Source organism: Leopardus geoffroyi, chromosome E2, assembly GCF_018350155.1.
Source record: "Leopardus geoffroyi isolate Oge1 chromosome E2, O.geoffroyi_Oge1_pat1.0, whole genome shotgun sequence".
In the NCBI taxonomy this organism is placed as follows: Eukaryota; Metazoa; Chordata; class Mammalia; order Carnivora; family Felidae; genus Leopardus; species Leopardus geoffroyi.
In genome coordinates this window covers 16,633,878-16,653,777 of record NC_059335.1, presented here as the reverse complement: position 1 = coordinate 16,653,777, position 19,900 = coordinate 16,633,878, and the positions used below count along the sequence as shown (strand labels likewise).

Sequence of the window (19,900 nt, the reverse complement as noted above, 5' to 3'; positions counted from 1 at the left end):
TATTTCTAATCTTGTTCATTTCACTCTTCATTTGTGATTAAGTATTTATTTAACTCTTTTATCTCTGTTGTAAGGGTCTCACTGATGCCTTTTATTCTTTTCTTAACCCTCGTGAATATCCTCATGATTGCTACTTTAAATTCTCCATCAGGCACATTACCTATATCTGTTTTGCGTACATATCTTGCCATGGCCTTATCTTGTTCTTTCATTTGGGATAAATTTCTTCATTTTTGCATTTTATCTAGGTCTTTGCCTTCTTGTCTGTGTTAGAAAAGGCAGTTTTCTCTTCTGCTCCTAAAAGTAATGATCTTTTGAAAGAAGTCATGTAGCACCTAGGGCCTGGTGCTTTAGGAAGATCTCTGGTGTGTGCTGTGTGTGCTCTGCTGTTGTGTTTTGGCTGCTCTATGCATCAGGGCAGTTGTCTGCAGAGGCTGTCCTTGCCTGCTGTGGGCAGTGTTTGGTCCTTGGCCTGAATGTGGTGAGTTTTAATTAGGTGTGCTCTGGTGTGCTTGTAAAATGAGACCACCTCCACCAGAACTGCAATGGTCAAGAGATATGGTATGGTCAGGAGTTTGTGCTGGTCTCCTGGGGGAGGGGACTGCCATGCTGGGACTGAGGCAGGCACGACTCAGAAGGGCAGTCCCTCCAGACCACAGTGGGGTGGGGCTTGGTGTTTTCAAGTTAGGCAGCCAGCGGTGGAGCTACACTGCTCCCTGCAGGTGGCTCTGTGTTTATGCTGGGGGGGGCAGGGGAGGGGAATGGTACTGGCCATTTGTTTACAGAGAGGTATTTCTGTGAACACTGTTTTCTCAAGCATGCGCTCTGAGAGGAGTAAATAATCTCCCACTCTGCCCCAGGCACTCTCAGATCACTGTTTCCATGCTATCTGTCCCTGGATTGTCTGCCTTCTCTTCAGGAGCAGCACAGTACCCTTCAGGCTCTATCCCAGCCAAGCCCACTGACTTTTAAAACTCCAGGCTTTAAGCCCCCCTACCTGCAAGAACTCCCGAAATTCAGCCCCCCTCATTTTCCAAGCCAATGGCTTTGGCGAAATGTTTTCTTGTGTGTTCCCTTGTGTGCTCCTTTCTCTCTCTTGCCTTTCTCTATTATCATGGCTCCCTCCCCTCTACACCACCTGTAATCCATTTCTCTCCTGAAGCATGTCTCCACACTTCCTACCTTTTCTTTTTTTTTAAACGTTTATTTATTATTGAGAGACAGAGTGTGAACAGGGGAGGGGCAGAGAGAGAGGGAGACACAGAATCCCAAGCAGGCTCCAGGCTCTGAGCTGTTAGCACAGAGCCCCACGTGGGGCTCTAACTCACAGACTGAGAGATCATGACCTGAGCCGGGAAGTCAGATGTTTAACCGACTGAGCCACCCAGGCACCCCTACGCTTCCTACCTTCTTTGATGTGACCTCTTCTCTCCCTTTAGTTGTGGATTTTGATTTGTCAGTCTTCAGGTTGATTTCTGGGGGTATATAGGATGATATATAATTATCTAGCTGTGTTCATGGGACAAGGTGAGCCTAGGGTCTTCCCACTGTATCACCATCTTCCTCTCTCTGTGATTTTTTAAATTTTATTGTTTTTCTTTTTCTTTTTCTTTTCTTTTCTTTTTTTTTTTTTTTTTTTGAGAGAGAGAAAGACAGAATGTGAGCGGGGGAGGGGCAGAGAGAGAGGAAGACACAGAATCTGAAGCAGGCTCTAGCTCTGTGCTGACAGTTCAGTGAAAGCCTTAAGCTCATGAACTGTGAGATCATTATCTTAGCAGAAGTTGGACACTTAACCAACTGAGCCACCCAGGCTCCCCTCTCCGTGATTCTGTTGAGACTTTTATCACATTTGAGTGTTAACATTTTGTTGAATGCTTTTCTGCATCTATTGATATCATATGATTTTTATTTTTTAGTCTGATTATCTGATGGATCACATTAATTTATTTTCAAAGGTTGAACCAGACTTTTGTACCTGGGACAAATCCCATTTGGTCATGGTGAATAATTGTTTTTATATATTCTTGGATTCAATTGTTATTATTTTGTGAAGATTTTTATATCTATGTGCATGAGAGATACTGGTCTGCAGTTTTCTTTTCTTGTAATGTGTCGTCTGGTTTTGGTGTTAGGGTAATACTGGTCTCAAAATGATTTAGGAGGTAATCCTCCTGCTTTTATCTTCTGAAATATACTGTAGAGAATTACAATTTCTTCATCAATTGTTTGATAGAATTCACCAGTGAATCCATTGAGCCTGGTGCTTTCTGTTTCAGAAGGTTATGAATTGACTCAATTTCACTTATACATTTACACCTATTCAGATTGTCTACTTCATCTTGTATGAGTTTTGGCATATTATTTCTTTCAAGGAATTATTCCATTTCATCCATGTTATCAAATCTGTGGACATAATTGTTCATAGTATTTTTTATTATCTTTAAATGTCCATGAGATATGTAGTGCTGTCCCTCTTTCATTTCTTATATTAGCAATTCACATCTTCTGTATTTTCTTCTTAGTTAGCCTATCTAGAGTCTTATTTATTTTATTGATCTTTAAAAAAATATCTTTTGGTTTTGTTGATTTTCTATATTAATTTCCTGTTTTATTTTTTTTAATGTTTATTTTTGAGAGATAAAGAGAGAGAGCACGAGGGGGGGGGGGCACAGAGAGAAAGGGAGACAGAATCTGAAGCAGGCTCCAGGCTCTTAGCCGTCAGTACAGAGCCTGACATGGGGCTCGAACCCATGAACTGTGAGATCATGACCCAAGCCAAAGTCAGAGCTTAACCAACTGAGCCACCCAGGCGCCCCAATTTCCTATTTTCAATTTCATTATTTCTGCTCTAATTCTTATTCCTTCTTTTTTTTTTTTTTTTCCTGCTTCCACTAGATTTAATTTGTTCTTTGTCTAGTTTCTTAAGGTGGAACTTAGATTTTTTATTTTAGATTTTTCTTCTTTTCTAATATATATACATTAATTGCTAGAGCAACTGCTTTTGCTGCATCCCATAAAATTTGATAGGTTGTATTTTCATTTTCACTTAGTTAAAATATTTTTAAATTCTCTTGAAATTTCTTCTTTGACCTATATATTAGAAATGTGTTGTTTAATCTCCATATATTTTGTGATTTTCAGGTTATCTTTCTGTTAATTAACTTCTTTTAATTCCATTGTTATTGGAGAGTAGACATTGCGTGATTTCTATTCTTTTCGGTGTTAGGCTATATTTTATGTTCCAGAATGTGGTTTATTTTGGTGAATGTTCCATGCCAGCTTGAAAAGAAGATAGTATTTTTAAATCATGCAAAACCAGGAGTCCCTTGTGGAAAAGATTGACAAGTATGACTTTTTGCCTTTTTTTTTTTTATAAACTATGATACATTTGTTGCAAATATTGCAACATAAGTTGCAAATGCAAACTTACTACTATTTTCAATAAGGGAAAATTACTAAACACATTAAGAAGTAGCCAGAATATAGGGGCACCTGGGTGGCTCAGTTGGTTGAATTTCTGACTTTGGCTCAGGTAATGATCTCATGGGTTTGAACCCATGTTGGGTTCTGTGCTGTCAGCTCAGAGCCTGGAGCCTGCTTTGGATTCTGTGTCTCCCTCTCTCTCTGCCCCTCCCCTGCTCTCTCTCTCTCTCTCTCAAAAAATAAATAGACATTTAAAAATTTTTTTAAAAGAAGTGGCCAGGGGCACTTGGGTGGCTCAGTCAGTTGAGCATCCGACTTCGGCTCAGGTCATGATTTCACAGTCTGTGAGTTTGAGCTCCACATCGGGCTTTGTGCTGACAGCTCAGAGCCTGGAACCTGCTTCAGATTCTGTGTCTCCTCTCTCCCTGCCCCTCCCCTACTCACACTCTCTCTCTCAAAAATAATAAATTAAAAATTAAATTGAAACTAAAATAAATAAAAAGTAAATTAAATAAAAATTAAATTAAAAAATAAATTTAAAAAAATTTTAAGTGGCCAGAATATGAAAAAATAATTCATAGAGTATGAACTGCAATAACAACTAGGCAGAAGCACTCATTCTTATAATGTAAAAATAATTATCAATATTATTTGAAGTATAAATGAGAACTTCCATTTTTACTTCTCATATAGGCAAATGTTGGGCACAGAGTGGGAAATAATATTCTCACACCATCTTGGTAGGCAAGTTGAATTGGTGGCTACTACCTCAATAGGGGCCAGCTGGAATTTTCTTCAAAACTTTAAAATTCATGTCTTGTCAGCAGCAATTCCAATTCTAGGACTTTATCTTACTGGTGTCAGGCATATGCACAAGGATATTATTCATGGAAACATTGCTTGTATAATTATAGCCTGAGCCAGCCAAATGCCCTGAAACATGATAATTTTATAGTAGCTGACCCCAACTTTAGAAACAATGTCAATTTTCATTAATGGCACCATACAATTTTCACAAGGTATAGAACATTGTTAGTTGGAGAGTGTCCCATGGTCTTCCATCTGCCTAGTGAGCCCATCTGGACAGTTTTGTCTTCATGTCTACTTACCATCTATTGTCCTAGATTTTCCATTTTATGTTTATACCAGAATATTCTCTTGCCACTGTGCTAATGTTTTTTTTTTTCTCTTTCTTGATCCCTTATGTAACTCTTTGCTCTTTTGCTCCCCATCCTGATATAAAACATCCTTTACTACCTCCTTTCAGTCCACAGAAAAGGCTGAAAGAAGGCATTTCTCCTCTGAAGCAAATCAGTAAAGACAGGAGGAAGAGTCTGCTTCTGAAAATGTGAACACACTATATAAAACTTCAGTGAACACCAAAAAATCAAAGAAACATTACACTAACAAAGGAACATGATGATTTAAATTAAAAAAATTTTTTAATGTGGGGTGCCTGGTGGCTCAGTTGGTTGAGCGTCTGACTTCGGCTCAGGTCATGATCTCATGGTTCATGAGTTCAGGCCCTGCATTGGCTTCTGTGCTGACAGCTCAGAGCCTGGAGTCTGCTTCTGATACTGTGTCTCCTTTTCTCTCTGCCCCTCCCCACCACAAGCTCTGTCTCTCTCTGCCTCTCAAAAATAAAGAAAACTAATTTAAAAAATGTTTTAATTTTTTTTAATGTTTTATTAATTTTGAGACACAGAGAGACAGAGCATGAGCAGGGGAGGGGCAGAGAGAGAGGGAGACACAGAATCCGAAGCAGGCTCCAGGCCCTGAGCTGTCAACACAGAGCCCCACATGGGGCTGAAACCCATGAACTGTGAGATCATGACTTGAGCCAAAGTTGGACACTTAACCAACTGAGCCACCCAGTTGCCCCTAAATTTTTTTTTATTCTAGAAAGAGAGTGAAAGCAGGGGAGAGGGGCAGAGGGAGAGAGAAAAAGAATCCTAAGCAGGCTCCATGCTCAGTGAGAACCCAGAGGCAGGGCTTGATCCCATGACCCTGGGATCATGACCTGAGCTGAAATCAAGAGTCAGATGTTTGACTGAGCCAGCCAGATGCCCTGAAATATGATAATTTTACAGTAACAGACCCCAAATAAATGAAGACATGCAATTTGCCCAATAAAGTATTCAAAATAATTGTTTTAGGAAGCTCAGTAAGAAGAAAATATAGAAAGACAATTCAATGAAATCAGAAAAGCAATGCACAAACAAAAAAAGTTTAACAAGGAGATAGAAATCATAAAAAAGAAAAACAGGAAATATGGAGCTGAAGAATACAATGAGTGAAAGGAAAAATGCATCAACAGCAGACTTAACCCAGCAGAAGAATGAATCTGTGAAGTCATAGACAAGTCATTTGACATTACCCAGTCAGATAGGAGCAAAGAAAAAATGAATGACAAAGTAAAGAAAATGTAATATCTGAAACCATAAAACTATTAGAAGAAAATGTAAAGAAATAGCTTTTTGACATTCATCTGAGCAATGATTTTTTGGATATGACACCAAAAACACAGACAACAAAAGCAAAAATAAATAGGCAGGACCACATCAAATTAAAAAGCTGCCTAGCAATGGAAACAATCAACAAAATGAAAAAGCAATGTATGAAATGAAAGAAAATATTTGCAAACCATATATCTGGTAAGCCATTAATATCCAAAATACATAAGGATTTATATAACTCAATAGCAAACAAAACAAAACAAAACAAAACAAACAACAAACAAAAACAAATGACATGATTTGTACATGGGGAAAGGGTCTGAATAGAATTTTTCTAAAAAAGATATACTAATAGCCAGCTGGTATATAAAAGGTGCTTAGCAGTGCCTGGGTGGCTCAGTTGGTTAAGCCTCTGACAGGCTCAAGTCATGATCTCACGGTCCATGAGTTCAAGACCTGTCTCAGGCTCTGTGCTGACAGCTCAGAGCCTGGAGCTTGCTTCAGATTCTGTGTCTGTCTCTGTTTCTGCCCTTCCTGCAGTCGTGTGCTCTCTTTCTCTCCCTCCAAAATAAACAAACATTAAAAAATTTTTAAGAGAAAGGTACTTAACATCACTAATCACTAGGGAAAATCTGAAGATCACACAATGAGATATCATCTCAGACCGGTGCTAAAAAGACAACAGGTAAGTGTTGGTGAGGAAATAGAGAAAAAGAAAACTTGTACATTGTTGGTTGAAATGTAAAGTGGTACAGCCACTAGGGAATACAGTATGGAGATTTCTCAAGGAATTAAAAATGGAACTACTATATGATTCAGCAGTTCCATATCTGGGTATATATCCTAAGAAATCAAAATCAGTATCCTGAAGAGATATCTACCCTACCATGTTCATTTTCTTGCAGCATTATTTACAATGGTCAAGATATGGAAACAACCTAAGTGTCCACTGATAGATGACTGGATAAAATAGATGTGAGCTCTCTTTATAGACATCCAGATAGATAGGTAGGTAGGTAGGTAGGTAAGTAGATAGATAGATAGAAATACAGCAACATATAATGAGATACTATTTAGCTATGAAAATATGGATGTATCTAGAAGACTTTATGCTAACTGAAATTAGCCAGAGAAAAACAAATACTGTAATGATCTCACTTATATGTGAGATCTAAAAAAAAAAAAAAAAAAAGTCCAATTCACAGAAGCAGAATAAAATGGCGGTTACAAAGGAGAATTGGGTTGGAGGAAAAGATAGGGATATGCTGGTCAAAGGGTATAGGCCTTCAGTGATAAGATGAATTAACTTTGGGAATCTGATGTACATCGTGGTGATTATAGTTAATCATGCTGTGTTATGTACTTGAAATTTGCTAAAAAAGTATAACTTATGTGTTCTCACTTATGTGACCTCACATAGTAACTGTGTGAAGTGATGAATATGTTAATTAACCTAATTGTGGTAATCATTTCATAAAGTAAACATATGTCAAATCATCCCATTGTACACTTTAAACATATGCAATTCATTTGTTGATTATACCTCAATAAGCTGAAACTTTTGTTTTAAATAAAAAAATAAAAAACAACAAAAGAGTAATGGTGCAGAGGAGATAACATATGTGATCCTTTGCTTCTGCAGAAATGTCTTATACAACCTCACATTTGTATAAATTTTGACTGAATAAATGACTCTAGTTGAGAGTTCATATCTCAGTATTGCAAAATTTGTCACATTAAAAAAATTTTTTTAAGTTTATTTTTGAGAGAGACAGCCACAGTATGAGTGGGGGAGGGGCAGAGAGAGAAGGGGAGAGAGAGAATCCCAAGCAGGCTCCGTGCCACCAGCACAGAGCCTGATGCAAGGCTTGAACCAATGAAACAGTGAGATCATGACTTGAGCAGAAACCAAGAGTGAGACACCTAACTGACTAAGCCACCCAGGCAGCCCTAAATTTGTTAACATTTTAAATTTTGTTTTGTTTGTCACTTTAGGACACTATTTTTTTAAAAGCATTTTTTAGTGTTTATTTATTTTTTGTCTGAGAGACAGAGAGACCATGAGTGAGGGAAGGGCAGAGACAGGGAGACACAGAATCTGAAGCAGGCTTCAGGCTCTGAGCTGTCAGCACAGAGCCCAATGCAGGGCTCAAATTCATGAACTGTGAGATCATGACCTAAACTGAACTCAGATGCTTAACCCACTGAGCCACCCATGCACCCCATTTTGGGCCACTATTGAGCAGGCCGTTGTGTTTCTGTTTTCTAGTACGTTTCATGTGACCTGCTTTCTGATTATTGAAAATTTTTGGATTTTTTTAAGGTTTATTTATTATTTTCAGAGAGAGGGTGTGGAGGGAAGGGACAGAGAGAGAAGGGAGAGAGAGAATCCCAAGTGCACTCTGCTCAGACCCACCAACTGTGAGATCATGACCCAAGCCGAAATCAAGAGTTGGACACTTAACAAACTGAGCCACCTAGGCACCCCCAAAATGTTAAGATCTTCTTTATATTCCTATTATTCTAAAATGTTATCATCTGATACCCTTTCAAGAGTTTACCAATTATTTATAATTTGAGTTTTCAGGGAGGAAGGGGAAGCAGGAGCATACTCCTCTTTACTGAGAATATACTACATACTCGTTAGTTTTTTAATTGGGACGTTCCTCTTAATTGGATTTAGTATATTTTAAAACCAGAATGGACCTTGGAATTCACTCACTGGGCACAGTTTTTATCTGTAGGAATTGGGTTGTGTGAGTCCTGCTCTTTGATTAACACTAACTCTAGTCTTCACTCATATCACAGGTATTGAACCCACCCTGTTTGTTCTCCATTTCTTTCTTTTCCATTTCTCCAAAACTCTCCTTTACTTCCTCTCCTTTTGTTTCTCATCTCTCCTTCTACCATGAAGTCATTTATTTTCATTACACAAGAATAACTCAGGTTTTTTGTTTCAGGGATTTGTGATATTCAGGGATGTGTCTATCGACTTTTCTCAGGAAGAGTGGGAATGCCTGGACTCGACTCAGAGGAATTTGTACAAATATGTAATGTTGGAAAATTATAGCAACCTGGTCTCAGTTGGTAAGTATACCTTTATCCAAAAAGTCTAGAGTGCTCTAGAATATTTGCTTTCCCTGAGAAGAATTTCTCAACTCCTCTCATATATCCTATGTATTTCTTTTCCCTATTCCTAAAGAAATGGCTTGAGATTTGTAGAGTTGGGAATGTATGGCTTTGTTTTGTTTTGTTTTATTTTTTTTTATTTGTTTTGAGAGAGCAAGGGAGAGGGGCAGAGGGAGAGAGAGAGAATCCCAAGCAGGTTCCACACTCAGTGTAGAGCCTGATGTGGAGCTTGATCTCATGACTCTGGGATCGTGACCTGAGCCAAGACCAAGAGTCAGACACTCAACCAACTGAGCCACCCAGGCACCCCAGGAATATGTAGTTTCATTGGTCCCAAGGCCAACTCCATCTTCTCTGCTTTTTTTGTGGCCCTTCCAATAGTGGCATCACCTTTTATTTGCTGTTCACAGGGCAGGATTTGAGTCCTGGGATACCTACAACAAAAATCTCCTTTCTTCTCTTGTGAGTAGGACTTTGCATTCCCAAGCCAGATGTGATTTCTTTACTGGAGCAAGGGAAGGAGCCTTGGAGTGTTTTTGACAGTGAACTGACAAGGGACCCGTACCCAGGTAAGTGATTGATGATTATGTAAGGGAAAAGGAATGCTGGATATAAACCAGCTGCTCAGTGAGGACACCACATCTTTGAGATGTTTGGAGGAATCTCCTCTCAAAGTCCACAACTATTAAGAAAAGTAAACTACACTATGAACTTCCAAATGCCCACACCTCCATCTTCAACCTAATACTCTCCATGCTTCTTTTCTCTCATGTTTTCTGCCTATTCCTAGTAGGTAATTCTAATGAGAAGCTTCTACTTTTATGTGAGATCTAATTCCATTAGTTCACTCTCTCTTGCCTTTGGTTTATACATGTGTCATGCCTTTAAACATTTTGGTATTCAATATATTCAGTTTTTTTAGTCATTATTTTTTTCATGTATTCATTCTTTCAGCCAACACTTCCTAATATTCTGTGTTGTGGGGAATATTTTTCTAGAACATTATAAAATACATCAGCTATTAAGAAACTTATAGCCTAGGGATTGAGAAAAATTGGTGATGGGGATTAAGGAGTACACTTGCTGTGATGAGCACTGGGTGATGTATGGAAGTGTTGAATCACTATATTATGCACCTGAAACTAATATTACATTGCATGTTAAGAAACTAGAATTTGAATAAAAACTTTTTTTTAAATCCATAAAAATTATTCAAAATGTGGAATTAATTATAATTGTGGAATTATTTGCGGTTCAAATACCACAACCAGGGAAAATGGCTAAAGACTAAATGGTGGAAAAGCCTCACAGAGTTGTAATAGTTGGAGCCCTAGGAGTGACTGCAGTCACCTTGGTAGAGAGTTTTGGGTGTAAAGGTCCTGTGCTTGGAATAGGATAGTAGAGGTTGCAGACAAGAAGAGATTGAGGTGAGGGAGGATGATCAAGCATTGCATGATGCATGCAATCAGCATAAAATAGAATGGGAGTGAGGGAGAAGGTCATGAACATGGATGATTCAAGGCAGAGGGCACAGTAAGTACAAAAGTCTTGAGGCAGGCAGGCTCATTGTGTATAAGGAGCACCAAGGTGACCAGAATGTCTGGGATAGAGCAAAGAGGAGAAGAGTATGAGCTGTGATCAGAGATGTGTATGTTGGAAAGAGTCAGTTTATGATGACATTGTAAATTATGATTGAACTTTTTCTGAGTGAAGTGGAAATAAGTAAAAGATTTTAAGCAGAGCTGTGACATAATTAGATTTTTATTTTTCAAAAATACTATTTTTTCCTATTTACAGAAGAGGAAACTGAGACACAGAGACTTAAAGTAACTTGTCCAAGGTCAACAACTAGTAAGTGTTGGAGATAAGGTTTAAACCCAAGCTGTACATGCTTCTTAGCTCATAAGCTACATTGCCTCTCCAAGTCAAATCAAAGAAGTTTAGATATAGTGGACATGTTTTCATCTGAATTGCTGGTGAACAGATAGAAGTTAACTTTCAAAATCAATTTTTGAAATGAGTTTTTACATCCCATAAATAGATAACTGTAGCACACATATTACATGCATTTATATTATATACACACACAAACTCACACACATATATACAAATTCATCATGGATTTCCTCTAAAACACTATATCATATGCCTTCCTTTCTTAATAAACTTTTAGATATATTATAATATTAATATATAATAATAGAGATATACTTGCATAATGAGGTTGTCTTCCAGATTCTTCCAATTTTAATTTCTAATTGAAACTTCCATTCTTCTATACTTTCTTTTGTAAATAGATTTTTCCCATATTTTTATGATTGATTTAAAAATTTTTTTTAAGGTTTTATTTATTTTTGAGAGAGAGAGAGAGACAGAGAGAGAGAGTACGAGTGGGGAAGGGGCAGAGAGAGAGAGACACAGAATCCAAAACAGGCTCCAGGCTCTAAGCTGTCAGCACAGAGCCCGACACGGGGCCTGAGCTCGTGAACCTTGAGATCATGACCTGAGCTGAAGTCAGATGTTTAACTGAGCCACCCAGGTGCCCAGTATGATCGATTTTTTTTAAGTAGACAATTTTTTTGAGAGAGAGAGAGAGAGAGAGAAAGAGAGAGCGTAGGTGAGCAGGAGAGGGGCAGAGGGAGAGGGAGAGAGAGAGTCTTAAGCAGATTGCACGCTCAACACAGAGTTCAATGTGGGGCTCAATCTCACAACCACAACAAAATCAGGAGTCAAACACTCAGCTGACTGAGTCACCTAGGTGCCCCTAAAAGTAGACGATTTTTAAAGCTTTTTCCAGCGATGTATACAATGCATATGTTCAATTTTATTACATCATCTTGAGGAATGTGTATCTTTTTAAAAATAAATTATTCTGTGTTTCTTTTAGTCTTGGAATCAAGAACAATATCTTGCCCATTTTTTTTCAAAACAAGAATATTTTTAACAGTGAATGTCAAATTCTCCTATAATGTTTTACATTCAGGATTTATCTAAGCACAACCCCAATATTGAATTCACATTAAGCAATTTTGTCTGATTTGATACTTGGGGTTGTGTACTTCTTAAAAAAAATTTTTAATGTTTATTCATTTTTGAGAGAGAGAGAGAGACAGAGCAGAGCATGAACAGAGAGAGACACACAGAATCCAAAGCAGGCTCCAGGCTCCAAGCTGTCAGCACAGAGCCTGACATGGGGCTCGAACTCACAAACCATGAGATCATGACCTGAGCCAAAGTCAGGCGTTTAACCAACTGAACCACCCAGGCACCCCAGGGTTGTGTACTTCTTAATTCATCATATCAGGAGGCAAAGTCAAGGTGATTGGAGATGACTGCCAGAACTTTCCATTGGAAAGGTACATTTCCCCCCTTACAAATACTAAATAATTAGTGCAGTAATACTTGAAGACTGTATAACTATCCTCTAGAAATCTTTCATCCAAAATGTTTGGTATTCATTCTTATTCAAAACAGTTATTACATTGAGCTTAGAAAAGTTCTAATTTTATTGCTTTCTTTCTGCATTTATTGGTTGGCCTTGCTTTGTTAAAAAGAGATTTTTCTTTCCACTTTTGTTGAGAAACACTACAGATTCATTGCTTCTTTGAAAAAAATCAATATCTTATAACCCATTGTAATCATTCTTTTTTGATATTAAACTATCATTCATATTTGGCCATTGAAAGCCCCTTACAGCTAGCTTCTGCATCCTTTTTTTTCATGAGTGCATGAATCTTTAATGACCTCCTTGTTTCCTGGAACAAAAATATGTTCCAGTCTCATCTTGTATTATTCTTGCTCCCGACTTGGAATTAGCCAGCTCATTAAAAGTCTTAGTTTCTTGGGGCGCCTGGGTGGCTCAGTCGGTTGAGCGTCCGACTTCGGCTCAGGTCATGATCTCGCAGTCTGTGAGTGTAAGTTCGAGCCCCGCGTTGGGCTCTGTGCTGACAGCTCAGAGCCTGGAGCCTGTTTCAGATTCTGTGTTTCCCTCTCTCTCTGCCCCTCCCCTGCTCATGCTCTGTCTCTCTGTCAAAGATAAATAAACATTAAAAAAAAATTTTTTTTTAAGTCTTAGTTTCTTGTAATAGGGAATGGTGTTGATTGACCAATATGAGTGCGTAGTGTGCTTATTACTACTGGATTGTCATTGCTTCTATATCCATTAAATGTAAAGAGACAGGAACCTATCTCTCTCTCTTTATTTTCTCTATTTTCTCTTTATTTAATCTTTATTTTTGAGAGAGAGACAGAGAGTGAGCTGGGGAGGGGCAAAGAGAGTGGGAGACACAGAATCTGAAACAGGCTCTGGGCTCTAAGCTGTCAGCACAGAGCCCAACACGGGGCTCAAGCTCACGAACCACAAGATCTTGACCTGAGCCGAAGTCAGACGCTTAACTAACTGAGCCACCCAGGTGCCTCAGGAAACTATCTTTCATAATTGAATACTAATAACTCTAATTGAAGTCCAAAGGTGAGAATCTGTCTCACTTTTCTGCATTTCAGTTTTGTAACTTTTTCTTGAACAGTGAAAAAACCCTATTTCCTCCAACATGAGTATAGTTACTCAAGTCTTCTGTCCCAAGACTTGGGACTCTGTCCCAATACTACAGAACGGTTTCAAAATTAGAATATCATACACCTACTGACAGGAAAACCTACCTGAAGCCATATTCATGATTTATTACACTTTGTTTCTTTTCCTGTTTTCCCTTAGAAAATGTTACACTAAGGATTTCTAATCAGAGTACAGTTTGAAAAATTGCTAGATTCTTTTTTGTGCATTTTCAGCTTAATATGCAGTTTATTTTAATTGTTGAGTTTAGGTTTTTTTTTTTAATTTATACTTGGAATTTATAAAACATTTACATGCTTCAAAAGTCAATATAAAAATATACTTAGGGGGCGCCTGGGTGGCTCAGTTGGTTAAGCATCTGACTCTTGATTTCGGCTCATGTCATGATCTCACAGTTTATGAGTTTGAGCCCCGCATCAGGCTCCATGCTGACAGTGTGGAGCCTGCTTGGGATTCTCTTCCCCTCTCTCTCTGCTCTTTTTCCTTTCTCTCTGCCTCTCATTCATTACCCCTCTCAATCTAGGTAAAAAGTTTTTGGGGGGTGAGGGTGGGGGTTAGGGTAGTCTGATTAATCCTTTCTGCATTTATTTTTTCAGAAATAAAGCACATTCACATTTATATTCTTAATTCTCCTCCCTGCTTTTACATGGGATATTATTCTATCTGCACTCTTTTTTACTGTCCTGGTTTTCTTTCAATAATTTTTAACAAGTTGTGAAAATCATTCCATATAGACAGTGGCAAAAAAAAAAAAAAAAAAAAGGACATAAAAAACTGACTTATCTTTCTTGGTGTTATATGTTTATTTTTGCCATAACTCATTAATTATTCAAAATAATAGTTCCAGTAGTTAGTAGAGTTTCCATGCAGACAGTCACAAAATTTGCAAATATTTTCAGTTTTGTTTTTTGTTTTCCTATGCTTGTAACTGATACTCCTTTCTAGTCTCATCACTATTCCTACATCTTCCAGAAAGTGTTCAATAGAAGTAGTACATATTTTTTCATGATTTCTATGAGCATGACTTCTTTTTTCTTTTTTTTAAGTTTTGGAATAATTTTATATATACCAAAAAGTTGCAAAAATAGCATATTCCTCACCTAATATCAATTTCTACTACATTTGTGTTATATATTTGAATTTACCCCTCCCATTTTCTTTATTCCCCCACCATAGTATATCTTGTATAAACTTCATGATTTATCCTTTCTCTGTTTTGTTTAATGTGAGCATCTATGCACATTATCTTTATATATCCTCTTTCTTACATAAATGGTAACAGCATACCCTAGATACAGTTTACTCCACCTTGTTCTTTAACTTAAAAAAGTGATGAAGATCATTCAATAGGAATATATAGATACTTCTTATTTCTTTATACAATTACATAGAACTCTACTATGTGCATACACTACAGTGAGTTCAAGTAGTATCAAGTTGGTGGATATTTGGATTGGTTATAGTCAGTTGCTCTTACAAATAGTTCTGTGGTGGATAACTTTCTGCATAAATCTCTTCAGATTCTTTCCTAAAATTATGTTTGGGTTCCTAGAACTGGGATTGCTCAAAGGATAAATACTTATATAATTTTTGCTAGAAACTGGCAAATATCCTCCTATGATATTTGCTACACTGAATGTGTGAGAGAAGTTACTTACCTATTAAATAACCTAGACTAGGTTATCAGACTTTTGGGTTTTTGCCGAAGTATACTTTGAACTTATTCCAAACTTTAAGAATCATTGACTTAATCTTTTTCTGATCCCTTTCCCCCATGCCTTCCTCTATCACTTTTCAATTTCTATACTTTATCTCTCAAATTGTACCACCATATAAGAACTATAATTTATATTTACATTTATAGATTAATGTCAATGTAATTCTGCCTTTTCTAAGTTTTGTGTCTATCCCCACCACCACCAAAAAAAGTGAATGTCTTATTTGTGGTTTCTTTCAGAATATAAATCTAGGTGTGAGAGCAAGAAATTATCTCTGAAAAAGGATAACTATAAAATAAATTCATCTCAATGGGTTATAATGGAAGGATTTACTAAGCATGGACTTAAACAAGGATCTCAGGAAAAACATTTTGGCCAAGTCTCGTGTACCTCTGAAGACATGTCCCCTTTCATTCAGCATACATCTCTCTCTCTACCTCAAACATTTAATACCAAAGAGAAATCTTATGAATGCAAAAAATATAAGAATGCCTATGAACAGGACTCAAAACTTACTACACATCAAGAAAGTCATACAGCCAAGAAATTTTATGACTATAAGGAATATGGGAGGGCCCTTGGTAGAACTTCAAAACTTAGTTCACATCATACAGTGCATATTGGTGTGAGATCCTATGAATGTGAGGAATGTATGAAGTCTTTGAATAGTGGCCCACACTTAATACAACATCAGATAATTTTTGCTAAGGAGAAATCTAATGAATTTAAAGAAAGTGGGAAGGCCTTTACTAATGCTTCACAGTTTTTTCTACATCATAGCATTCATACAAGTGAGGAACCCTTTCAATGTAAGTACTGTGTTAGACAATTTAATAATGGTACAGCCTTTATTCGCCATCAGAGAATTCACACTGGTGAAAAACCCTATGAGTGTAATGAATGTGGAAAGGCTTTTAGTACAAGTTCAATATTTAGAGTACATCAAAGGATTCACACAGGTGAGAAACCCAATGAATGTAAAGAATGTGGAAAAGCCTTTCGTCATTCCTCATACCTTACTCAACACCAAAGAATTCATACTGGTGAGAAACCTTATAAATGTAAGTATTGTGTTAGGGCATTTAGTAATGTTTCAGCCTTTATTCGGCATCAGAGGATTCATACCGGTGAGAAACCCTACAAATGTAAGGAATGTGGAAGAGCTTTTAGTACTGGCTCAATACTTACAGCACATCAGAGAATTCACTCAGGTGAGAAACCATATTTATGTAAGGAATGTGGAAAAGCCTTTCGTCAGTCTTCAGATCTTACTCAACATCAGAGGATTCATACTGGTGAGAAACCCTACAAATGTAAGGAATGTGGAAGAGCCTTTCGTCGTTCATCAGAACTTTCTCGACACAAGTTAATTCATGCTGATGAGAAACTATATGAATGTAAAGAATGTGGAAAGATCTTGAGTAGAGACTCAATACTTATACAACATCAGAAAATTCACACAGGTGAGAAAGCCTGGGAATGTAATGAATGTGGGAAAGTTTTTACTTGTGCAACATACCTGGCCCGGCATCAGCGAATCCATACTGGTGATAAACCATATACTTGTAACAAATGTGGGAAAGCTTTTCTTCGTTCTTCAGACCTTATTCTGCATCAAAGGATTCATACTGGTGAGAAACCCTATGAGTGTAAGAAATGTGGGAAGGCTTTTGCAAGAGGTTCAAATCTTAATCGCCATCAAAAAGTTCATAATAGTAAGAAATAGTATAAAGGAAGCTTTGTATTTAAGCATATCTTTTAGGTATCATGGCATGGAAGATAAACCCTAGAAACATAATAGAAGAAATCCTAAGAATTTATTGGTGAGAAAATGTAGAAATATAATTGATATGAGAATGACTTATGTGTTTCACAGTTTAACTACCATAAGAATAAAATGAATATTGGAAGGCCTCTATCAACAACTCATTCCTTTCTAAGTTTTAAAAACTTTGTTGTTTATTTTAATTTTTTTTAATGTTTGTTTATTTTTGATAGAGAGGGACAGAGACAGAACATGAGCAGGGGAGGGGCAAGAGAGAGAGAGGGACACAGAATCCGAAGCAGGCTCCAGGCTCTGAGCTGTCAGCACAGCTTGATGTGGGGCTTAAACCTATGAACTGTGAGATCATGAACTGAGCTGAAGTTGGACACTTAACCAATTGAGCCACCCAGGTGCCCCAATTTTTAAAACTTTCCAATCTTGAGTGGAGAAGGTAAAAAATCTTTTTTGTTGTATTTTTTCATATTTTAAAATATGTTAAATCAACTTTGTTTTTTATATAGCTATAATTTGTTTGGTTTATTCATAGCTAAAATACTATATTATTATAAGTTGTACATTAAAAATTTGAATTTATTTTGTTCTCACCAAAATTCTTTTTTTTTTAATTTTTAAAATGTTTATTTTTGAGGGAGAGAGAGTGCGAGTGGGGGAGGGGCAGAGAAAGACAGAGAGAGGTGGAATCTGAAGCAGGCTCCAGGCTCTGAGCTGTCAGCACAGAATCCAATGCAGAGCTTGAACTCATGAACTGCGAGATCATGACCTGAGCCAAAGTCAGACGCTTAACTGACTGAGCAACCCAGGCACTCCATCACCAAAATTCTTATTCCAGTACAACTTATTCAGTACCTATTTCTTGATGCTATTTATGCACAGTTTCATGATATTTTATATTTTTAGTGTTATAAGCTTGTATTTAATGACAGTCTTTTTATACCCCAACATCCAATTTGGGAACTCTTCAATTGATCTTTTTAAAATAAATTTTTACCTGCATATCTTTACATCTGTACCATTTTAGTTAAAATATCATCACTGTAAGATATATATTTTAATATTGATAAAATGATATCATTATTTGTATATATAAATTAATATTTTTATTTTAGAAAAGTGATATTTTATTGTGATAATTTTTTCTAAATTTTTTAATTCTACAAAGAAGCCAATAAATTTATCTTTCATCCTCCCAAGAGACTATAACTATTGTCACATTGTTGGAACAGATCTTTTCATAAATTTTTAAAAGCAAATGTAATCACATTACTCAAATTGTCTCATAAATTGCCTTTTTAATGACAAGATATGTCATACAGAACATTCCATGTGATTAAGTGTATTAATAATGTTAGTATATATGACTGTACCATCATTTTTACCAAACATCTATGGCTAAATACTGTGATTAACTCCACTTTTTGTGTTTATAAGGAATGTCACATGTAGCATCCTACTTGGCACATTGTATTTGCTTGTCTGCTTTTCATTGTTGAAATAATCCATGCATACCTTTTAACAGGTACATATTTTAATTTTTTTAATGTTTATTTTTAAGAATGAGAGAGATGGTGCAAGTGGGGGAGGAGCAGAGAGAGAGAGAGGGAGACACAGAATCTGAAGCAGGCTCCAGGCTCTGAGCTGTCAGCCCAGAGCCCAACGTGGGGCTCGAACTCATGGAGTGTGAGATCATGACCTGAGCTGAAGTCGGACACTTCACCAACTGAGCCACCCAGGTGCCCCTAACATGTACATATTTTAAACATGACAGAGTAAGCTGGCTTCCCTTTTGACCATACTATGCTATGCTATTTTTCTCTCTTCCCCTCCTTGTTACTTATCCTTGCAGAGTTTTTCCTAATGATTTTGCCCAAATGTAATGTAGGGACATTTTAATTTTTTTTAATTATTTCCATTTCAATGTATTTATATTAAAAACATATTTATATGTATTAGTATACTTTATGTAAAGTGGGTATGGCTATATTCACTAGCATACTTGGGTTTGGTAAGGATCAAATTAGTTAATTTACACAAATATTTATAATTAAGGCTGTAACACTCAGTAAATATAATCCATTGTCAAAATTATTTTTTCCTTTGGCTATTTTATTATTTATGAAAAAACTCTAAACTATGGTATATATTTGCCTAAGTTTAATATTGGAGAAAAATCTTAAACCTCTAGTGAATATAGTGAAGTCATCATCATTCCTCCTTGGTTGCAAGATGCATCCATCCTGAAGAAAAGAACCATAAAAATATAATAAATAATGCCTTTAATTCAACCTCTTATGTTGAATCCTAAAATTTATATCAGCATGAAACATTGCTGATAATATTATTGCCCACATTATCTGGGTGATTAAAAAATAATATTGGATTTTAGGAACATCTGACTCTTGATCCAATGCATGTTTAAACCAACATTTGGCTAAGGGTGAAATACTGACAAAATAGCATTTCTTTGAACATAAAGGACACTGAGTATCCTACACAGCAAAACATGTGGGAGGTGGGCAAAATTACAGAACTTACAGCTCTAAATCTAGACATGTATTGCAATAATTAATACTTAAAATCTGGTACAGATGCCACAGGAACACAGAGGAAATTTCCATGTATCTGGGATTCAGACTGCCTTAAGAGTGGGGTTTAGCTTGGCTAGTGCTGATATCTCTGAGGAGGTATGATCTAGGTGGTTCTGAGGATTTGGGAACAACTGTGAACTAGAATCAACACCTTCTACTTGGAAGGATGACAACTAATAGGGTTTATTCCTTTTCTATTGCTGCATAACAAATTGCCACAATGTTGGCAG

At 36.9% G+C, this 19,900-nt stretch overlaps 1 protein-coding gene across 1 annotated transcript in view; it reads left to right on the top strand.

Moving 5' to 3' along the window:
- The window catches only part of LOC123578235 (zinc finger protein 383-like), a 68,414-nt gene extending 51,197 nt beyond the window's left edge, over positions 1–17,217 (top strand). Inside the window, exons 2-5 of the mRNA XM_045441059.1 lie at positions 8,840–8,966; positions 9,479–9,577; positions 10,806–10,859; positions 15,539–17,217. Coding sequence (XP_045297015.1) covers positions 8,840–8,966; positions 9,479–9,577; positions 10,806–10,859; positions 15,539–17,025 — 1,767 coding nt within the window. The 3' untranslated portion in view covers positions 17,026–17,217. The remainder of the gene's footprint in view (positions 1–8,839; positions 8,967–9,478; positions 9,578–10,805; positions 10,860–15,538) is intronic.
- Positions 17,218–19,900: the final 2,683 nt, after the last annotated feature.